Below are 21,585 nucleotides of genomic sequence, written 5' to 3'. Positions count from 1 at the left end.
ATCATCAGCGTGGGAATCTGAAGACAAGACTGCCCTAACGTGTCATGTCCACTGTGTCGCTTCCCACAACTATTCCCGAGCCTGATGATTCTGTGTGTTCTAACTTACAGCCTCTCCGCCCGAAAAGATGAGAGAGAGGAGGTGACAGGAAAGCCCACAGAAGAGACCAGGATGGAGATCACGACCGAGACCATTGAATCTGCGGAGGAGAGGTCAGTGGAATCTTTCATTTTAGGAAAATGATCCACGAACCCAAGGGCAGCCTTCCATCGATTGTTTGCATAACAAATTCACTTTCTCACTGAATAAGTGACACAATAGTCAAATGATCTACTCCTGCATCCATTTCGTATGGTCTTGACTCGTGGCCTGGCATCCTCCATACCCCACCACTGCCAGCACAGGAGAGAGGTTGGTTGGGGGAAGCCTATGGATGCAAATAAAATACTGGATTGTATCATTAGGATGAGACCAGAATACCCAGGCGTTTGGCGGTAGTAAACTAAACTGGTGAATAAAACTAAACTTCTTGATAAGATTGAAAGGTGGTGATTAAGGAAAAGATTGGGACAGAGTCAGCAAAATGTAACAGGCAAAGAGAAAGGAAACAGGAATAAGGGGAACCAAACATTGAAACAACAGGGAATATACAAACACTCAATAGGTCAGGACGTATCTGTGGAGAGAGAAACATTGTTAACATTTTTATCTTCAACCAGAAGGGTTAGTTTTGATTCTCTTTCACAGATGTTGCTTGGCCTGCTGAGTGTTTCCAGCATTGACTGTTTTTGTTTCGGATTTCCAGCACCTGCATTGTGGAGCATAGAAGTAGGGAGGTTTTTGATCAAAATGCTCAGGGCTGTGGATCGGCCGCACCTGAGTTCTGTACACAGTCTCCGTCTCCATATTTATGGAGGCACAGAAGTGATTTGGGGAAGGGGTAACAGCAGGCACTGAGCTCCGTGTCAGAGAGAACACTGGAGATGGGGGCACAGGTAGAAGCCACCTGAGCCAGCAGGAGAGAGGAACAGGCAGCCCCTGGGGAAGAGGCTGACGTGTTGTTGTTTCAGGGTTTCAAAGGTGACAAAATGTGTGTTTCAGTTCACTCATTATCATCCCCGCTTCCAGCTTGTAATCATTTCCCACTCTCCAGGACAACAACACGATGGAACAGGGAATCCCCAAAAGATCATTTCTGCAGCGCTCCTCCCAGGAGCCAATTTTATATTTGTCTCTTACTCCATTTCATGATTCTCCTCACACATTCTCGCCAACCATCTCACCCCTCCCCAATATCATCCCTCATCCTCACTGTCTGCCCTCTCTCACCCTTTCATCCCTCTCCTTTATTACACTTCCTCCTCACCCCTCACCCTCAATCCTCCCCAACATTACCCCTCCTCCTCCTCATTGTGCCCCTTCTCTCACCCCCACACTCCTCCCCAACATCACCCTCCTCTTCACTGTGCCCCTCTTGCTCAAACCCCTTTCCGCTTCCCATTATCACACGTCCTCCTTGCTTCCCTCCCTCTCCCCATCATTAACCCTCCATCACACCCTCCTCCACCCATTGCTCCTCCTCTTTCCTCATCATCACTCCTCACCATCAACCTTCCCCAACATCCCTCTCTGCATCGCCCTATCCCCTCTCCCTCCCTATCATCATCTCTCCACCTCACCCTTTCCAGCACCACTCCTCCCATTCCTCATTCACCTTCCACAACATCAGCCTGGGTAATGTCAGGGACTCAGAGGGCCAAATGGCCTCCTTGTATATGGTGATGAATGTAAGCTCCCAATTACAATGCCGAACAGGAGCACAACATCAGGGGATGATCAGTCAAAGCAGCGTGGTTTACAGGAGTCAGAAAGAAGGAGCGAGAGGCTGGGAGGTTCAACAAAGAAGTACGGAGCTCGAAGCTAGGATCTGGAGACGTCTCTGTTAATAGAGATTCTGGAGAAGCCCTGGTGGATATAGAACGGGGAAGATGTCCCAGCGAGAGAAGAGTGGCAACATTTAACAAAGCCAGAGTGGACCAGCATAGACCATACAGCACAGAGCTTAAAGGTGACCGAGAGCCAGTGCAAACACTCAGCAGGCCAGGCAGCATCTGTGGAGAGAGAGAGAGACAGAGTTAAGGTTTCATGTCCAAGACTTTCTCAGCGTAGGCTACTGAATAGGTGAAAGGTGAGCAGAAGTGGGGTTATTTCAGAGTACAGGTGAAATGTAAGTGGGAGTTATATAGGTCACATGCCACAGGATGAGTAAGGATCTGTGTAGGTTATGGGAGCGGGGTAAAAGTTGAGGTGACCCAGCTTAATTCTAGTTCCAGTTTATTGTTTTTGAGCAGATTATACAGAGAGATACAGAGAGAAAGAAGATTGAGGGGGGATCTTATAGAAACTTACAAAATTCTTAAGCGGTTGGACAGGCTAGATGCAGGAAGATTATTCCCGATGTTGGGGAAGTCTAGAGCTAGGGGTCACAGTTTAAGGATAAGAGGGAAGTCTTTTAGGACCGAGATGAGAAAATCATTTTTTACACAGAGAGTGGTGAATCTGTGGAATTCTCTGCCACAGGAGGTAGTTGAGGCCAGTTCATTGGCTATATTTAAGAGGGAGTTAGATGTGGCCCTTGTGGCTAAAGGGATCAGGGGGTGTGGAGAGAAGGCAGGTACAGGATACTGAGTTGGTTGATCAGCCATGATCATATTGAATGGCGGTGCAGGCTCGAAGGGCCAAATGGCCTACTCTTGCACCTTTTTTCTATGTTTCTATGTTTCTATACAGGTACAATAAAATCTTGCAGCAGCATGATAGACTCAGAGAAACACACAAAAACAAAATATACATATATTACACGTAAAATCCCAAAAGACGGTGCAAAAACAAGATATAAGTGTTGACTTTAGTTTAGTTTTAGTTTATTTTAGTTAATTGTCACATTACAGTACAGTGAAAAGCTTTTCTGGTGCATGCTATCCAATCTGCGGAAAGACTATACATGCTTACAATGAAGGCGTCCACAGTGTACAGATACAGGATAAAGGGAACAATGTTTAGTGCAAGATAAAGTCCAGTAAAGTCCCATTAAAGATAGTCCAAGGGTCTCCAAAGAGTCAGATGGTAGGCCAGGACCACTCTATAATTCGTGAAACGATGGTTCAGTTGGTTGATAACAGCTGGTAAGAATCTGCAGATTCGTATTTTCAAACTTCTATACCTCCTGCCTGATGGGATAGGTGAGAAGAGGGAGTGTCCCAGGTGAGGCTCATTCTTTCTGAGGCAGCGTGAAGTGTAGATGGAGTCAATGGAAGGAAAGTTGGTTTGCATGAGGGTCTGTGCTGTGTGCACATTTCTCTGCAATTTCTTGTGGACTTGGATGGAGCTATTTCCAAACCATGCTGTGATGCATCCCGATAAAGTGCTTTGAATGGTGCAAAACATAATTAGAGAAACAAATCCACAGTAGGGCGGCGAGGTGGCGCAGCAGTAGAATTTCTGCCTTACCCTTGCCAGAGACCCGGGTTCGATCCTGACTACGGGCGCTGTCTGTACGGAGTTTGTACGTTCTTCCCGAGACCTGCATGTGTTTTCTCCAGGTGCTCCGGTTTCCTCCCATACTCCAAAGACGTACAGGTTTGTAGGTTAATTGGCTTGGTTTATACGTAAATTGTTCCTAGTGTAGAATGGAGAACAGCACAGCACAGGAACAGAACACAGGTCTGAAGAAGGATTCCGACCTGAAACGTCACCTATTCCTTTGTTCCAGAGATGCTGCCTGATCCGCTGGGTTACTCCAGCATTTTGTGTCTATCACAGGAACAGATCCTTTGGCCCATAATGTTTCTGCCGACCAGGATGCCAAGTTAATCTGTAAGTCTGCCTGTACATGGTTCATAAGTGCATGTCTTTTAGTTTAGTTTAATTTAGTTTAGAGATACAGCGCGGAAACAGACCCTTTGGCCCACCGGGTCCGCGCCGACCAGTGAACCCGCACATTAATACTATCCTACACCCACTAGGGCCAATTTTTACATTTTCCAAGTCAAATTAACCTACAAACCTGTACGTCTTTGGAGTGTGGAAGGAAACCGAAGATCTCCGAAAAAACCCAAGCAGCTCACGGGGAGAACATACAAACTCCGTACCGTCATAGGAGCAGATTTAGGCCATTCGGCCCATCGGGTCTACTCCGCCATTCAATCATGACTGAACTATCTTTCTCACTCAACCCCATTCTCCTGTCATCTCTCCATAACTTTGGATACTCTTACTAATCAAGAATCTGTCCATCACTGGTTTAAAAATACCTGATGACTTGGTCTCCCAACCATCTGAGGCAATGAATTCCACAGATACACCACTACATAGTGTATATCCCTCCATTTCTGCCCGTCCTTGTGCCTCGTTAAATACCTCTTCAACATTGTTATCGTATCTGTTTCCAGCACCTTCACAGGCAGTTAACATCAACCGCTCTCTGTATAAAACAAATTTGCCCCATAACACTCCTTTAAACTTTCCCCCTCTCACCTTAAAACCTGTGCTTTCTGGTATTCGACATTGCTACTCTGAGGAAAAGAGTCTCTCTTGACTCACCAGACTGCAGATATTAGAATCCTGAGCAAAATCAAACTGCTGGAGGAGGTCAGCAGGCCAGGCAACACCAGTGGAGGGATATGGACAGGTGATGGTTAGGATCTTCTTCTTGCGAATATAAACCAAAGGAATCGTTAGATCTCAAGCCGGGTGTTGAGCAACCAGGTTGTTGTCTCTGCGTCAATGTCTGCCAGGCCCTGAGATCAGGACTCTTGTTCAGATCACTGAAGAAGTGTTGCGACATAAAACGTTGTCTGTCCACATCCTTCTACAAATGCTGCCTGACCCACTCAGTTCTCCCACTAGTTTGATTTAGACTCTGACTCTCTGCCCTGTCTCTGGTAATTTGACATACTTTTAATACGTAAGACATAATTTAAATAAATAAATTGAAGTCTCTATGCCTCTGATAATTTTATATCCTGCACTTCTATCAGGTCACCCCCTCAGCCTCTGATGCAGTTTGCTATAGGTAGCCCAGGTCTCAAAAGAATAAAGGAGGGTAGGGGTCCCTACTGCCAAGTAGACCAGGAATGGGTTATTTGACTTCAAACACCATCAGTGGCTGTGGTGACGCAGTGAGAGAGGTGTTGAATATCACCAGTGTCCGCATTTTCCGACTGATGGTTTCCGAGATGCGGGGAGTGGCCCATGTGTTGTTCTGTCTCCCAGGAGAGGCAAGAACACCCTGTTGAGGAAGAGCAACTGGGGGAGGTGGGAAGTACAAGTCGGTTTGTCAGCTGAGCCCATTTTCCACTCCGAGTGTCAGCTGCACTGGGGAACGGATCTTCCAGCAGGAGGCTGGTGTTGTGGCACCCTGCAGCTGTTTACAGACCTGTTGTTCCACATTCAGATGACATCCACCATTGTTTATCACCTCTTCACCCCATGCCCCCAAAAAAAAAAAACGAGTGTGTGATGCCCAGCAACAGGGGAGTAGTTTGTGACCAATCACAGGCCTCCACAGCCAGTCCAGCAGGGTTATAAAAGAGAGGGGAAGTGATCGAGCTGAGCTGTGAATGTCAGGAAGGTTTGTTGGAGACAGGATAACAATTCAGGAGCTAATCGTTTGCCAGAACCCCGAGAGAGATGGATTGTAACGCACTGTTTGAGAAGAACAATAATCAGAAAATTGAGGACGTTTACAGGTAAAAGTCAGGTTGTTCTTTAAGGGGCTGTCCATTGCGTTTCCTTATCGAGAAGATCCCACCCCGTATAAGACCATCCCCATCCGGAGGAGCGTACACATAGTGACTAACAGCTCAGGCTGTCCATTCCCCAAGTGTGACCCCTATACAAACTACCCCAAATGCAGCCAGGCACAGTCTGATCCCAATTACGGGGATGGTGCAGGAAGATAGGTTTGACGTAGAAGATATGCCGTAATCTTGATGGCTGGTGGATCAGAGTCAAGGGACTGAATGCCCTGGCCTAGCTCCTGTATTCAATTGTTTTCCACTGCAGACGAACTGAAGGCAGTTGGATCCTGCGGGGTGGAAATGTGAGGGAAATAATTAGGGGGCAATGGAATTGCTCTGAGGGCTGGCAATGAACGATGGGCCAAATGATTTCTTATAACGAAAGAATGGAGATTGGGAAAATGTGCAGTTAATAATCCACTATGTCCACTGCTGTTGACTGTGGAGGTATAGGGAGAGCTGGAATCTATTTCATGTCACTAGTACCCCTGTAATAACTGAGAGTTGTGCTCGAGTCAGAAGTTCCAGCATATTGGTAGGGGACCAAGAATGAAGCCACCATTTACCAGTGTAGGCTGACGTGGGAGTGATGGCAGTGGAGCTGCCCTTGTATATTTTTAGGGTAGCAAGGTGTGAACCATTTGGTGATTGACTCTGGATGGTAAAACGGGGCACTAGTAAACTGGTTGTTCAGCAGATTAGAAATGTTCTAGGGATTGGGGATGGTGAGTTCTTGGCCTCTATCGAAGTACCCTTAGTGTGTGTGTAGGTGAGTCGTAGAATCTATGGGGCGCTGATGGGAATGTGGCGAGTATAAAATGGGATTTGTGTAAGATTTAAATAAATGGGTGGTTGATCGTTGACACGGACTCAATGGGCTGCAGGGCCAGTTTTGGTGCAGTATCTGTTCATGACGTGACGCGTCTGAGTAGCTGGGGAACATTCAGCCTCAAACCTGGAACCTCCCCGTGGCTTTAAGAGATCAGAGGGTGTCTATCCAGTCCTTGGTTGCCATGGTGTTCTGCTCAGTGTTGACCCACCACCCCTCCAAAATTACCGATGGAATAGATCAGTCACCCTGCCAAATCACAGCCATGCATATTCAAATGAGCTGCCGTTGTGTTGTGATCACAGGCTGGCTGTTCTCCTCACACTCTACAAGCATTCATATGAAAAGCATCTTTGATATAGTTGTAAATGGGGGATGGAGGAAGCTTTGATCATGACTGTGTATGTCAGAGCGAGCTCTCTCAGCAGCCTTTGAAACAGCAGTGCTCATAAAGCGAGCAGTAGACAGGGTCATTTAAAATGCCCAGCTATTCTGGGATAAACATAGTTCTGATGGAACATATAACAGTACAGCACAGGAACTGACCCTCTGGCCCACCATGTCTGTACTGACCATGACTCCTATCTGACCAATCTCATCTGCCAGCACATAGTCCATATCCCTCCATTGCCTGACTGTTCCTGTGCCTGTTTAAACGTCTCTTAAACAATGATATTGTGTCTGTTTTCACCATCTCCCCAGGCAGAGCATTCCAGGCACCTATCACTCTTCATATTCAAAAACATTGACGTACATCTCCTTTAAATTTTATCTCTCTCACCTTTAACCTATGGTCTCTGGTATTTGAATTTTCTCGTTGGGGGAAAAAAGAATCTGACGGTGTACCATTTCTATGCCTCTCATAATTGGATAATCCTCAGTCGCGTCTCCCCTCACCCTCCAACACTCCAAAGAAAAAAAATCCAAGTTTATCCAGCTTCTTTTTATTAAAACAAAAGACACAAGTGCTGGAGTAACCCAGCTAGTCACTTAATGGGTGAGGCAGCATCTCTGAAAGACATGGATAGGCGACATTTTGGGTTGGGATTCTACTTCAGATTGGAGTCTGAAGAAGGGTCCTGACCCGAAACGTCACTCTCCATGTCTTCCAGAAATGCTGCCTGACTGACTGAGTTACTCCATGAGATCATAAGGTCATAAGCGATAGGAGCAGAATTAGACCATTCGGCCCATCGTCTACTCTGCCATTCAATCATATCTGATCAATCTCTCCCTCCTAACCCCATTCTCCTGCCTTCTCCCCATAACCTCTGACACCTGTACTAATCAAGAATCTATTTATCTCTGCCTTAAATATATCCACTGACTTGGCCTCCATAGCCGTATGTGGCAAATAATTCCACAGATTCACCACACTCCAGCACTTTATATCTTGTGCTACCCACTCCTTAGAGCTAATGTTCTCTAATCAAGGCATCATCCTGGTAAACCTTGTACACCCTCTCTAAAACCTACACATCATTCCTGTCGTGAGGTGACCCGCACTGCACCCCAGTGTAAGCGGGTGAAAGGTTACAGGGAAACTGTGACTATATTGAATGGGGGAGCTTCTGGAGGGGCTGAGTGGACTTTCCCTGCCAGTGTATGTATATGTTTGCATATTTCCAATTGCCTCCTGCAGATGGGGATGTGGGGGTGCATGAGTTAATGCGGAGCATTGAAGCAAGCTGGTGAAATGCAACCACATTTTACACAATAGTGCACAAAGTTGTGGCAGGACAGGTAGAAAGAGGAGACAGGTGCTGGGTATCACAGTTTCCAGGAGCCTTTTGATCAGGTTTGTGTGAGGGTCAAAGTAAAAGGTAACAGCGCTGTTCAAGGGATGGACACAACAAATAGTGCGGTATGATCTCAGTGGTCAGTACGCATCGCCCTGGCGTTCGAGGTTTGGGCAATCGCTTGTTGACATCGACAGGCTGGCTAAAGAGTCAAGAAGGTTACGAAATACCTCGATGAGGTGTAAACAGTTTGGCAGAATGGGCAGAGGTGTGGAAAATTGAGTGTGAGGTAAACAACTATGCACTCGATGGAAGACATCGGCAGGCAGAGATAAACAGAGAGGTTGCAGAGCATAAGCAACACATCCCAAAAGGTTGTGGATAAAGCTTCACTTCTCCCTTTGATCAAGGTCACCTGTGTGTTCAGTTCTGTAAATTAGACAAAAAGATTGGTCTGAAGATGGGTCTCGAACCCGAAATGTCACCCATTCCTTCTCTCTGGAGATGCTGCCTGTCCCGCTGAGTTACTCCAGCTTTTTGTGCCTATCTTCGGGCAACTTTGAATATCAGAAGTGGGCAGCGATTCTTTTCCTGGGTTTATGCGTGAAGTGATCTTTCATGCATTGGCCAATAGTACCGTGTGCGATGAATACACAGAAGAGTTTCCAAGAATATTTCCATTGAGGCAACGAAGGTTAAAGTGAGATTTAATTGTGATTTATTGAAGAAGGTTAAATATTTTGAGTTGGTGGAGAAAACATTTTTTCTTGCCCCTTTTTGCTCGGAGAGTTGGTTTGGATTGACTGTGGTGGAAGAAAGTATTTTATAGTGACAAGAAACACTGAGGTGAACCTGAGGTTCTAGGCTACTGCAAATTACCCTTGGTGTGTGTAAGTGCGACATGCCTCATCTTCAGTCACAAACATAGACGTTTAAAGAAAAAAATAAGAGTGAGTTTTGGATTGCTTCCTCCTTTAAATGCCTCTGTTTTCTGCAATGAACAGCTGCAGTGTAAAGATTTTAGTTAAATTGAGTTTTTTATCGAGAATTAAATTGAGAAATTTGCTGCAAGATTTGAAAAACAGAATCAGACAACACTGTAATGTAAATTATACATTATTTATAGATAAATTAATGGCTACATTCTGCAAAAAGGTTAAAAGAAAATATATTGCAAAAAAAAAAGATGTTAGTGCAAGAGTGCAAGGAGCAAGGAACTGCATATGCTGGTTTACAAAAAAAGACACAGAGTGGGGGAGTGACACGGTAGGTGAGGAAGCATCTCTGAAAAACATGGATAGTCTGAAGAACTGTCTGAAACGTCGCCTATCCATGTTTTCCAGACATACTGTCTTGCCCGCTAGATCACTCCAGCATTGTGTGCATTTTTTTTCAGATGTTATGCAAAACACAATTAGAAAACAAAAGTTCACGGTGGTGCAAGAGGTTGTCCATGGTGTTCCATTGTGAGGCAGGCTTTAATGTTGTCGAGGTCCAGTTTCCATTCTGGTGTGTTTATCCCTTTGATAGTGGTATCATGCCATCACTGGAGGAGATCTCGTCGTGGACCCAGGGCTTCGACAAGGTGATGGGGACAGAGGCTGGTAGGAACATCTTCCGCCAGTTCCTGCGGACAGAGTACAGCGAAGAGAACATGCTCTTCTGGCTAGCCTGTGAAGAGTTCAAAAAGGAAAAGAACGCAAAGGCAGTCGAAGAGCGGGCGAGGGTGATATACGAAGACTACATCTCCATTCTCTCCCCGAAAGAGGTGAGTGAGTTCTGCAGCTCAGCACCACCGAAAACACAAAAAAAGACACAAAGTGTTGTAACATCTTTTTAGTCACTGCTTTGCCTTCAGGACACATGAATGTTGACAAGGAAGGGGCAGTACAGTCAAAGATTATTCCCATCAACAATTAATACTCCCAATGACATTCACTCTTACTGACCTTGTCTTACTAACTACATGCTTTGGACTTGCACATCACAAATACACACACTGAGTTAGCAATGACTATTAACCACTATCTACATCCCATTTTACTCTCCCCATATTCCCATCAACTCCCTCCCCCCCTCTCCACCCCCCGCCCCCCACAACATACTCCCACTAACCTCCATGCTGTGGCCAAATAACCCATCAACCTGCACATCTTTGGGGTGTGTGAGGAGACCAGGGCACCCGGGGAAAACCAATGCAGAAAACAGAGAACGTGCAAACCCCACACAGTCAGCACCGGAGCTCAAGATTAGATCCGGGTCTCACCAGCTGTGTAGCAGCAGGTCTATCAGCTGCAACACTGTGCCTTCTAGTAATGGTTGACTAAATATCTTAGTTACTATTAATAATTGATAAATTAATGAATATGATCAATGGTTAGAGCAGTAAATAACTGGGCTCTGTCCGTATTGCATAACCTTGTAATCAATAAATCACAGTGTTGATGGTCGGTGCTGCCAAATGGTGTCTCCGTCAATAGTCAAAGGAATCTAAACTAGGTGCTGCTGTTTCGGTCAGAACTGGTCAGTCGCACTGTTAGAATTGATCCTTTTTAACACAGTGCCAGTGAATGGCTCACTTGCAGTTGGCTCAAAGTCTCACCAGCTCAGCCCTATCCCCAGCTAAGAACACATATTGGTGTCAAGGGTACGGAATAATGCAATCTCTACTTCTGTTTTTACTATATTAATGTCTACATTCATAATCTTGAGGTGCCAACAAAAGATTAGATTGTCAAACAAACTGAGGACAGAAGGTGATCCCTGCCCCATGTGTATACCTGCTGCCTCCCAGTGGAGGAAGACAGAACTACAGTGAATGCAGGAGGGTCTGGCAAGTAGAAATAAATACTGAGTGCTGCCACCACAGATCTCAGACTGTAGTTGTTTTTACAAGCGCTGACCATCAATACTCCAGACTGTGATCATCATTAACAGTACTGTCCCCGCCTCCCCCCAACCCCCATCAGTCTGAAGAAGGGTTTCGGCCCGAAACGTTGCCTATTTCCTTCGCTCCATAGATGCTGCTGCACCCGCTGAGTTTCTCCAGCATTTTTGTGTACCTTCGATTTTCCAGCATCTGCAGTTCCTTCTTAAACACTTTGTCTACTCCACTGCGAAACCTCCTCAAGGTATGCCTACTTTGAAGAAGTTCTCCTCCTCCCTCGGAAGACAGTTTCACAAACTCCTCTCTAACTGCTCCCCCTCTGTGATTCCCCCTTCCCTAAAAAAGCTTATTCTCCCCGCCTCCCCCCACCCCCCATCAGTCTGAAGAAGGGTATCGGCCCGAAACGTTGCCTATTTCCATCGCTCCATAGATGCTGCTGCACCCGCTGAGCTTCTCCAGCATTTTTGTGTACCTGTCCATCGATATCACAGGTTCCAGGCTGTGGTTTTTGTTAAGATAGAATTTAGATAGAATTTATTTGCCACACAACCAGGGTCGGTGGAACTTGGGTTGTCAGCAGCAGTACAATAATAAAGAACACACAACCACAATAAAAATGTAACACAAACATCCACCACAGCATTCATCACTGTGGTGGAAGGCACAAAATTTGGCCAGTCCTCCCAGATCACTGATATCATGAGACCCAGACTATGGTTAATATTACCAAAACTAATAGCACATGTCACAGACTATGGTTATTGATAACCTCTCTGATCATCAATGCCACAGATCCCAGATGCTTGTTATCATTGATCACCTGCACCATGAGACACGCTTCTCAGCACAGAGCTCAGGTGTGAACGTGTGTTTGTGCCTCTCGTTTACACTTCCCCCTCGCTAGCGTGCGACGTAGTGCTTCCCATGGGATGAATGGGCCACTGATGAGCAAGCAGAGTCTGTTGGTGCCCGAGGTTGTTCGTGACTAGATTGAGTATTCAGCACCCATGGGTTACTGAGCCACCCTGCACTGATCACTGACCCCATCCTAGTTGCCACAGACAAGTCGTGAATCGTTCTGCTTATTTCTTTCTCTTTGTGCTGTTTGCAGGTGAGTCTTGACTCTCGGGTGCGAGAGATCGTCAACAGGAACCTGCGGAATCCAGGTCTTTTCATGTTCGAGGACGCTCAACTCCAGATCTACAGCCTCATGCACAGGGACTCCTTCCCCAGGTTCTTGAACTCTGACTTCTACAAATCCCTCGTGCAAAAACCACAGCCTTCCCCTGACACTACTCCCACCATCGAGAGCTAATCCCAGGACCCCCGAAAGAGCAAGGAATGGAGGTTAAAGACAGGTTTGCACTCAAACACATGTACACCATTACCATAGTACACCCTTACACAGTCTTCTACATCTGCACACAGTTACCAGCAAGTGTACCAGTTAACACATGCCTCTGTAATAATTAGACACACGCAGACACAAAACATTACAGGATTAACAAACCACACTGGCGTAGATAAAGGCAATGCATTCACCTGAGCACACACAAATTATTTCTCCTGAACATGTGCAATTAGACCCAGATACATTCCTCTCTTTTTTCATATACACTTACAAACACACACTTGCTCTCAGTCTTGTGCATACATACTCAAGCACACACTCTCATGAACATATACTTTCATATGCACACACCCATGCATACTCTCTCTCCCCTCTCTCTCCGTCACACGCAGGCAGAAAGACACACACACACACACATGGAAATACTAATCATTAACGAACGAGATGCGGTGAAAAGCCCAGGCACTGGGTTCCTGGAGACCCACAGTTTAGCTTTACTCAGGGTGTAGTGATACGTTGAATATTGAGCTATTTAAAAAAAAAGAAAATAGATATATATTTATTGGTTGAAATAAATCTTTTGCTCACTGCCTCAAACAGAAATACAAAAAAAACTTAAGAATGATTTTTTTTTAATAAAGCAGAAGCCAGGATTATTATTCCCCAAAGAAACATCGCGGTGAGCTGAGCGTTGCTGGAGGTCACCTGGCCACCACCTTGAGAAACACTTATCCCAGTTACCGGGCAGATCGTGTCGGACTGGCAAAGCTCACACCGCCACCTATTTCCCTGGGGAAGATAGACCTCACACAGTGTGGTGCCCCTAGCATGGATTTTAAGTTATCGGGGCAGGCTTGCTCACTAACTTTGTCTCTGCACCAGTTATTGGTTTCCCTTGAACCGCCCAAAACGCACTATGAAAATGCTTTTTTTTGTGGTGAAGCATTTTGGGACGTCTTGAGGTCAAGGAAATGCAGTTTTTTTTTACTTTTGTCTGTAGGATTTAATGAACTTTACTAAGCACAAAAAAAAAAGTTTAACGTGTAGATGTTTTTCCTAAGGGAGAACCAAGATGTCATTGCCAGTAAGTCCGAGATATAGGGCCATTCTATCTCTTCAAAGAAACTGTGCAAAAAATATATATATAGATAGTAAGTAAAAGTCTGTAAATCTCCATAGTTTTTTTTGATGAGCAAATATTTCTCTTCTCATCTTTCCAGAGGGGACCAGGTAACTTGTTTATTTTTTAAACAGAGTTAATGGTGATACCAGCGTATCAGGTATTGGTTGGCAGCAGGTCAGATCGCGTTTTATTGAACTGCAGCTGCATCTCCCAACAAGGGTATTTATTCTGCAGCTAAAAGCAATGAGTGGAGGACACCGTCAATCTGTCAAGAACATATGATTAAGTTATTAGCGATTGGGGTGGGTGGGGGGAATTGCGGGCAAGATTGACAGGAGGATTATCCGATTATCTTTCATCTCAAATCTTGAAGTGTCGCACAGTGTTACCCTTTATTTTAAATGGGTTCATGCATCCACTGGAAGGTATGATAGAGGTCGATCAAAGAGTGCATCTGTCACCAGCAGAGATTTCAAGCCCAAATATTTTGCTTGTATGTTGTTTAAAACCTGTATGTAATTTTCACTTTTTTATTAAAAGCATATGAGTATATTTATATAACGATACATATATATAAATATATATATATATATATCTCAAGAAAGTGGGTTCTGGGCCAAAACTTTATTGGAGTGGAAGGTGGATGGATGAGCGGTGGGGATGGATGTATTGGGGGCGGGGGTTAATAGGGTCGAGTTCAACACAAGCATCGGGACATCCTCACAGCAGGGACCTCCCTCCATGTTATTCTTGTAAGCAGGCATGAGATTGGGAGTTCAGATGCCATTTGTGTGCCCATCTGGTGAAACTGAGTTTAACAAATGTGCTCAATGCTCCCTACAACCAGTGTCAATGGGTCGAAAAGCCCACTGCGTTCTTTGCCCTCGTCTTTCCGCTGTGCATGGCACTGCCCAATCTCTCAGGGGGGATGAGGGAGCAAAGGCAAATCTTTCCACCTCTCCCGAGAACTAAAAGAGATATACTTTCTCCAGTGCATGAGTTTGCTTGCTGCCCGCACAGTGGTGGGAATCTAGTCATTCCCCTCATCGTCTTCGAACCTCCCTACCGGTAGGCTGCTCACACCCGCACACTCTATTTGTTTAATTGGAAAGCACTATTTTGCTAAGCCTGTTTTCCAAGGATAGTGCCAATGTTTAATTCACACGATGGGGACTCCACAGTTCCGCCTAGCAGTGGATTGTGGAGCAGCAGGAAGCAAATTTTATCCAAGTGCATGCCGATGCAACAATTCACAGGGGAAATAAACCCTTTGGTTGATCTTTAACTTTGAAAAAATATTTTGCTTTCAGAGGTGAGGTGAAGTTGAGAAGGCAGAAATCCCCAGGATCAATTTATCTCCCTCTGACTCACTGCACGACTTCTGCACGTTTCTTTGTTCATAGACCTGGCTATTATTATAGGGGATGATAGCCACGTCTCCTGGTAGGGTGAATCAGGTGGGAATTTATAACTAGCAGATGGAGAATGGGGAAGCTCTTTAGCAAGATCTTTCGGATTGTTAAACTACTACAAAACTCTTGAGCGAAAAACTGCTGGATGAATTCAGCGGGTCAGGTAGCATCTGCGGAAGGAAATGAACAGATGACATTCCGGGGTTGGACTTTTCTTCAGTCTGAAGAAATCAATTTCCTTCCACAGACGCTGCCTGACCTGCAGAGTTCCTTTAGCAGTTTGTTTTTTTTGCTCAGGATTCCAGCATCTCTAGTCCCTTGTGTCTCCAATCTCTTGTGTCTCTACAATAGAACTCAAACCCATCGAGAGCATTCCATCGGCTGGTTGTGAACAGACCAGAGGGTAGCTGTGAGTTATTGTAGCTGTTGGGTTCACTTAACATTCAGTCACTTGGACAGACATCTATTAGAGAAGGAAAGTGATGCACTGGCATACATAACAAGATATCTCTACAAAAGTAGAGATATCTTGCTCAAATTATTGAGGTTATGGAGAGATTGCCCTGGAATGTTGTGCACAGGTCTTGTCTCCATATCTAAGGAAGAATGTACTTGCAATAAGGGGAGTGCAGTGGAGGTTCACCAGGTTAACGTTTGGATGGGGTGTGAAGGCAGGGTACGGGGTTGTCAGGTGAGGAAAGATTAAGCAGACAGGGCTTGAGAGGAATGAAAAGTGAAGCAAATAGTATTCTTATGGGGCTTGACAGGGTTGATGTAGAAGTGATAATTGCCCTGGTGGGGTGTTCAAACCCAGGGGTAACAGTCTGAAAATAAGGGGTTGGCATTCAGAGGGATGAGAGGAATTGTTTCAATCAGGGCACTGTGTATCTTTGAAAATCTCTACCAAGACAGCTGTGGAAACTGAGTATAGTAATGACATATCAATGGATTTATTAATATTAATCCAGGGGTTTGTGCAGGAAATTTAATTGAGGTAATAGACTAGTTATGATCTTATTAGACAGCAGAGCAAGGAGCAGGGTCTCACATTCCCATCAACTCCCCCCTCCGATTCCACCACTCACCTACACACCAGTGCCAATTTATGGAAGTCAATTGACCTAAAACCTGCACATCTTTGAATTGTGGGAGGAAACCACAGAGCCTGAAGGCAACCCAGGGAAAACACGCAGACAGCTCCGGAGGTCAGGATCGAACTGGGGTGCAGTAACTGTGAGGCAGTGTCTGCATGCTGCATGTCATTATCTTTTGTATTTAGGGCTAAAGTGTTGGTTCTGAATTCCTTGCATTTTCACCCACTGCTGCTTCCCTTTTTAACACACTTGACAACAATACAATACAATACAATACAATTTATTGTCATTTGAGCCTCAGTGAGGCTCAAACGAAATTCCGTTTCCACAGCCATACAAACAAAGACTATTCCTAGACATACACACAATTTAGTTCACACAAACATCCATCACAGTGAACCTACTGTGATGGAAGGCAAAGTCTTTTCTCTCCCCTGTTCTCCATGTCTCTCCCGATGTCCAAGCCCCAGGCGGGCGATGATAAGTCCCACGGCCATTTTAGGCCGTGCCGGGCGATTTACGGCCCCGCTCCCGGTCCAAATGTCACAAAGTGCAACCTCTTGACACTGTTAAAGAACCCATTGCTGTCCCTGGCTCAATACACTGATGGAGCTACTGTACAATGTCCATTCAGTCCTGCAACCTCTCGCCCCTCCCATTCACTATGCGACCATCTCTGACAATTAAACAAAGATGTTCCAAGAAAATAGCCAATCTACGTTCTTAAATCAGTGACTGTCTGCTAGCTGAGCCTCGAGTAGTGGACAGTTGCCTCCCAACTCCCTGGGTCCCTGCCAATTGGACGAAAATAAATAGCTGAGCTACAATTGAATGCCAATGCTTTATTGCAGCCAATGAAAATGTCCTCCAACCCATCCCAGAGATGTGTAGGAAGGAACTGCAGATGCTGCTTCACACCGAAGATAGACACAAAATGCTGGAGTAACTCAGCGGGACAGGCAGTATCTCCGGAGAGAAGGAATGGGTGACGTTTTTCGGGTCAAGACCCTTCTTCGGATTGAAGGAGGGTCTCGACTAGAAACATCACCCATTCCTTCTCACCAGAGTTGTTGCCTGTCCCGCTGAGTTACTCCAGCATTTCTGTGTCTATCATTCCAGAGCTGTGACTGGTTGAACGAGCTGGTGGTCAGCATGAACTTGAGCCGTGAGATTTCTGACTGGCTGATCTAACCCCAGTCCCTCTGCATCATGATACAGACCAGGGGGCAGAGAATGTGCTTCTAGGAAGTAATAGGTGTTCCTCTCACACAGATTTTTAAATGTGGAGGCCAACATGCCAGGAGGAAGCTCTCCAGCACCAACACTTTGAGCAAACAATAATCCCCATGGCAGGAGGGTGGCAGATAGCGGGAGCCATCGTTTCACAAACAAAGAGCATTTAACCAATGCCCTTTGGTCAAATTGGCACCTTCTGAGTATAACGTTGACACTCCGGCTGTTTTGTCAGCAGGTCACGAGCTTCCATTTCCTCCTCATTTATCCCGGGTGCGGCTCCCGCTGCACTGCTCGAGTGAAACTTCAAACCGAGATCCTGCCCGCTTTCTCTGGAGGAGGAGAGATATAAAGGGTGCCATCTTGAAAGATCTCTCCGGCCCTATGTCCAATAATTTTCCATCCGCTGACACCAGTACAACAGTATAACAGCTGTCTTTTCATGACTGTAAGATCTTTCTGTGGTGAATTCTCGATGTTGCAGCATTGCCCATAATACGTCCTCACCCCATTATAACAGGAATGAGTAACATGTCTTGTAGAGTGGGCATCTAGTAAGACCGGCATGTATTTTCCGTCTTGTGGAAAAGTGGTGGTGTGCCACCATCTTCAACCACAGCATCAGGTGCAATAAGGAAGAAGTGGCAGATTGAAGATGTGGAAGAATTCTGCTCAACTTCAGGAGGTCTTGAAGGAATGGGACAAGACAGAGAGCTCAACGAGGGAAGGAGTATGGCAGGGGGGGGGGGGGGGGGGGGGTTGGTTTATGCTGCTAGACTGATGGTGGGATGGTGGTAAGGGTAGAGGAAGGGGCTTAGGATCTGGAGGGGTGGTTGTGGTCAAACAGTTCAAAGTCTTGGACCAAGGGCAGGGCAAAAAGCTGCAACTGGGGTGACCTTTGGCAGAAAAAAGTATTAGAATTGTAGGGCTTGAGTTATAAGGCAGCATAGGATAAACAGAGACTGTTTTCCTTTGAACTTTGGTGGCTGAGAGATGACATGAGGGTATTTAAAATCATAAGGGGCATAGATAAGGTGAATGGCCTACCGCACTCTCTGCCAGGTTGGGGGGGGTCTAAAACCAGAGGGCATTGGTTTAAAGTGAGAGAAGAAGCATTTAAAGGGGGACCTGAGGGACACCATTTTCACACTGGGGATGGATATGCAGAACAAGCTGCCAGAGAAAGTGGTAGGAGCAGATAATGTTTAAAAGACATTTTAAACATATAGATGAACAGGAAAGGTTTAAAGGGAGATCGCCCAAATGCAGACAAATGGGATAAGCTGAGACGGGCATTTTGGTCGGCATTTGGCACTTTGTTGGCTGAAGGGTCTATTACTATGCTGTATAACTCTTCAGAATCTCAGAATCCCAGTGAGGAGATGGGAAAGTGGTGAGAACCGTTCTTGGGGCTGTGCGAGGAACAATCAGACAGCAGGTGCGGTGGGTGGCAACGAGTGTGCTCTAGTCTGGGTGTTTTTAAGTTCTACTACAGGCTACCCCACAAACCAGCACGGTTAAAATCGTTATTGTGTGTGTATGAAAGATGGCCTGTTCGGTCAAAGCTGATGACTGTAGGCGAGAGAAGGGGACTGAATGACTCACTTTCCCTCCATCAACTGGTGTGGGTTGGTGCAAAGGGCCAGTGTAGAGCTTGCAGAGGTTGGAAACATCGGAATTGGAATTGATGGAGTGGACAATTTTTAGCCCTAGTTCTAATGGAGAAACAATTCTATAAAAAGTGCGTGTCTGTGCAGAGGGCTTAAATTGTCAATGGGAAATCTCCCTTTTAAAGTATTTTGCCTTCATCTGTGTTAATTAGATTGGATCAATTCCTTGAAGTGCCCCTGTTGTTCTGTAATCACCCCTCTGCCTTCCTGTTCTCGGATTTAATTTGTTTCTCCCCCTTTTCCCAAACAGTCGATTTGTTTAGAAATTAAAACTGCACAAAAAACTCACACTTTAATTGTGACCCACTACTATTTAAACTGTGGGTGTAGGATTGTGAGAGAAAAAAAAAAGCATTTACAATCAGTTTTGTGTCACTGAATTCACTTTAACAATAAAGTCGCATGTCACATTTCCTATAACCTGCTGGAACTAAGGGAATTCAGAAAACATTATTTTAAAAGGGCTATTTCTCTTTTCCCTATGTGACATCTGATGGTGTACAGTTTAAGGAACCATGTTATTGAAATTGTTTAAATATTATTAACTATAAACGTAAAGTATAGAGTTTACACATAGAGAGGTTCAGTCCTCTCTGCTAATATTGTTGTCCATAAGTGAGCTTCATAGATGATTTTCACACACTACTTAGTTATATATAGACATATATGGTGAGAGAGTGGTAAATGATATGTTTTAATGAATGTCTGAAATATTGCTGTTTCAAAGGTGATAAATGCACTGATTTAAAGAAGAAAATGGCACTAAATTCAATGCTATTCCTGTTAAATATCTCATTGTGCATTGGAAGGCACCTAATACATAATGTTTGAGATGGAGAGTGAACTTGGGAGCTGTGGCTTGTAAATTCCTGGAATTAAGGACTTTCATGGGGCATTTTTGTTTGAGTGGCGTTTGGAGGAGGGAGAGGGGAGGCTCCCCTCTCCCTCCTGCTCCCAGCCTAACTCTTCACCTCCCTCTGTTGTGCTGAGGTTTCTTGAGCCTTGATGGTGAACTGGGATTGGTTGCCTTTGGTGACCCCTGATATCCTGACTCCCTGAACTCTGATGCAAACTGATTGACTGTTCCAGCTTTAGTTTTTTTGTTTAATTTAGAGATACAGCGTGGAAACAGGCCCTTTGGCCCACCGATTCTGTATCGACCAGCGATCCCCGCACAGTAACACTATCCTATACACGAGGGACAATTTACATTTATACCAAGCCAACTAACCTAAAAACCTGTACATCTTTGGGGTGTGGGAGGAAACTGGAGCACCCGGAGAAAACCAGCGCAGGTCACGGGGTGAACGTATAAACTCTGTACAGACAGCACCCGTAGGCAGGAAAAAAACCTGTGACTGCCGCTGTAAGGCAGCAACTCTACTGCTGCACCACCGTGCCATCCCAATGTTGTAGATTGTCCACAGGAAAGACTGCTTTTGATTCTCAGGAACACAAGGACTGACAGGGAGGGAGATACTTAGTTGCCACAGGTTTTAAGCCTTCCAAGTATGGGTTCCTGCAGATTAGAGGTGCTGAAACTTAATGGAGAGTGTGCATTTCCGTTTGTTTTAAGTGTAGTCCAAGGCATCAAGTGTGCAATAATGCATCTCACTAAATTCACCTTAAGCTGGGTTGCACCTGAAATTGTTCCTTCAGGAAGCTAAGTCAGCCGGGAAATGTTAAGCCTGGGTTTGAGCCGTTATTAACGTAATAAACGTTACAATATGACGGTGGGTAAAGGGAGCAAAGGCATAAAGTATCTAAAACATCATGGAGGAATTGAAGCAGAAAATGTTGGAGACATTCAGCAAGTCAGGCAGCATCTGTGGAAAAAGAAGCAGTCAACATTTGAGATTCCCAAACCCTTAGTCCATTTCAGATTTGAAGGGCTGATCAACTTCCTAGATACATGGTTTTATTGAAATTGACCAACAGTAACGTATCCCTCCATTCCCTATATGTTTGTGTGCCTTTCTAAATGCCTCTCAAACAGACATGATAATGACAATGAAAGGGCATTTAGCTAGGCCCATGAACAGGTAGGGAATGGAGGGATATGGATCACATGTAGCCAGAAGAGGTTTGTTTATTTTGGCATCATATTGGCCCAAAGGGCCTGCTGCTGTGTTCTAAATAGTTAAAGAACATGATGGTTAAAGTACAGGTTTGCAGACCATGTTTGTGTTCATTTCAATATATAAAGCAGGAGCGTGATCTAATCAGAATGATTGGAAGATTTGAGCAGTAGTTGCAGACTGGTGGGAGGAGAAGGGGCAAAGAGTCTGGTGTTGGAAATGAGATTGCAAGTTCTTCATATGTTCCGGATTCCCTGATATCAGGGAATAGATCTCCCAACTCTTCACCCCATTCCCATCCTTCATCCCTTTCCCACCCAGAGACAGGAGGGTTTCTTGCCTGCGAGTGCTGGTGTATAATTCAGCTG

At 45.2% G+C, this 21,585-nt stretch overlaps 1 protein-coding gene across 1 annotated transcript in view; it reads left to right on the top strand.

The window, feature by feature from the left end:
• The window catches only part of LOC116976292 (regulator of G-protein signaling 17-like), a 68,858-nt gene extending 54,541 nt beyond the window's left edge, over nucleotides 1-14,317 (top strand). The window contains exons 3-5 of the mRNA XM_033026056.1: nucleotides 111-212; nucleotides 9,900-10,137; nucleotides 12,368-14,317. Coding sequence (XP_032881947.1) covers nucleotides 111-212; nucleotides 9,900-10,137; nucleotides 12,368-12,571 — 544 coding nt within the window. The 3' untranslated portion in view covers nucleotides 12,572-14,317. The remainder of the gene's footprint in view (nucleotides 1-110; nucleotides 213-9,899; nucleotides 10,138-12,367) is intronic.
• The last annotated feature ends 7,268 nt before the right edge of the window (nucleotides 14,318-21,585 follow it).

The sequence above is a fragment of the Amblyraja radiata genome, chromosome 8 (assembly GCF_010909765.2).
Source record: "Amblyraja radiata isolate CabotCenter1 chromosome 8, sAmbRad1.1.pri, whole genome shotgun sequence".
In the NCBI taxonomy this organism is placed as follows: domain Eukaryota; kingdom Metazoa; phylum Chordata; class Chondrichthyes; order Rajiformes; family Rajidae; genus Amblyraja; species Amblyraja radiata.
The sequence above is the reverse complement of the archived record's forward strand: the minus strand, read 5'-3'. Positions and strand labels throughout refer to the sequence as shown.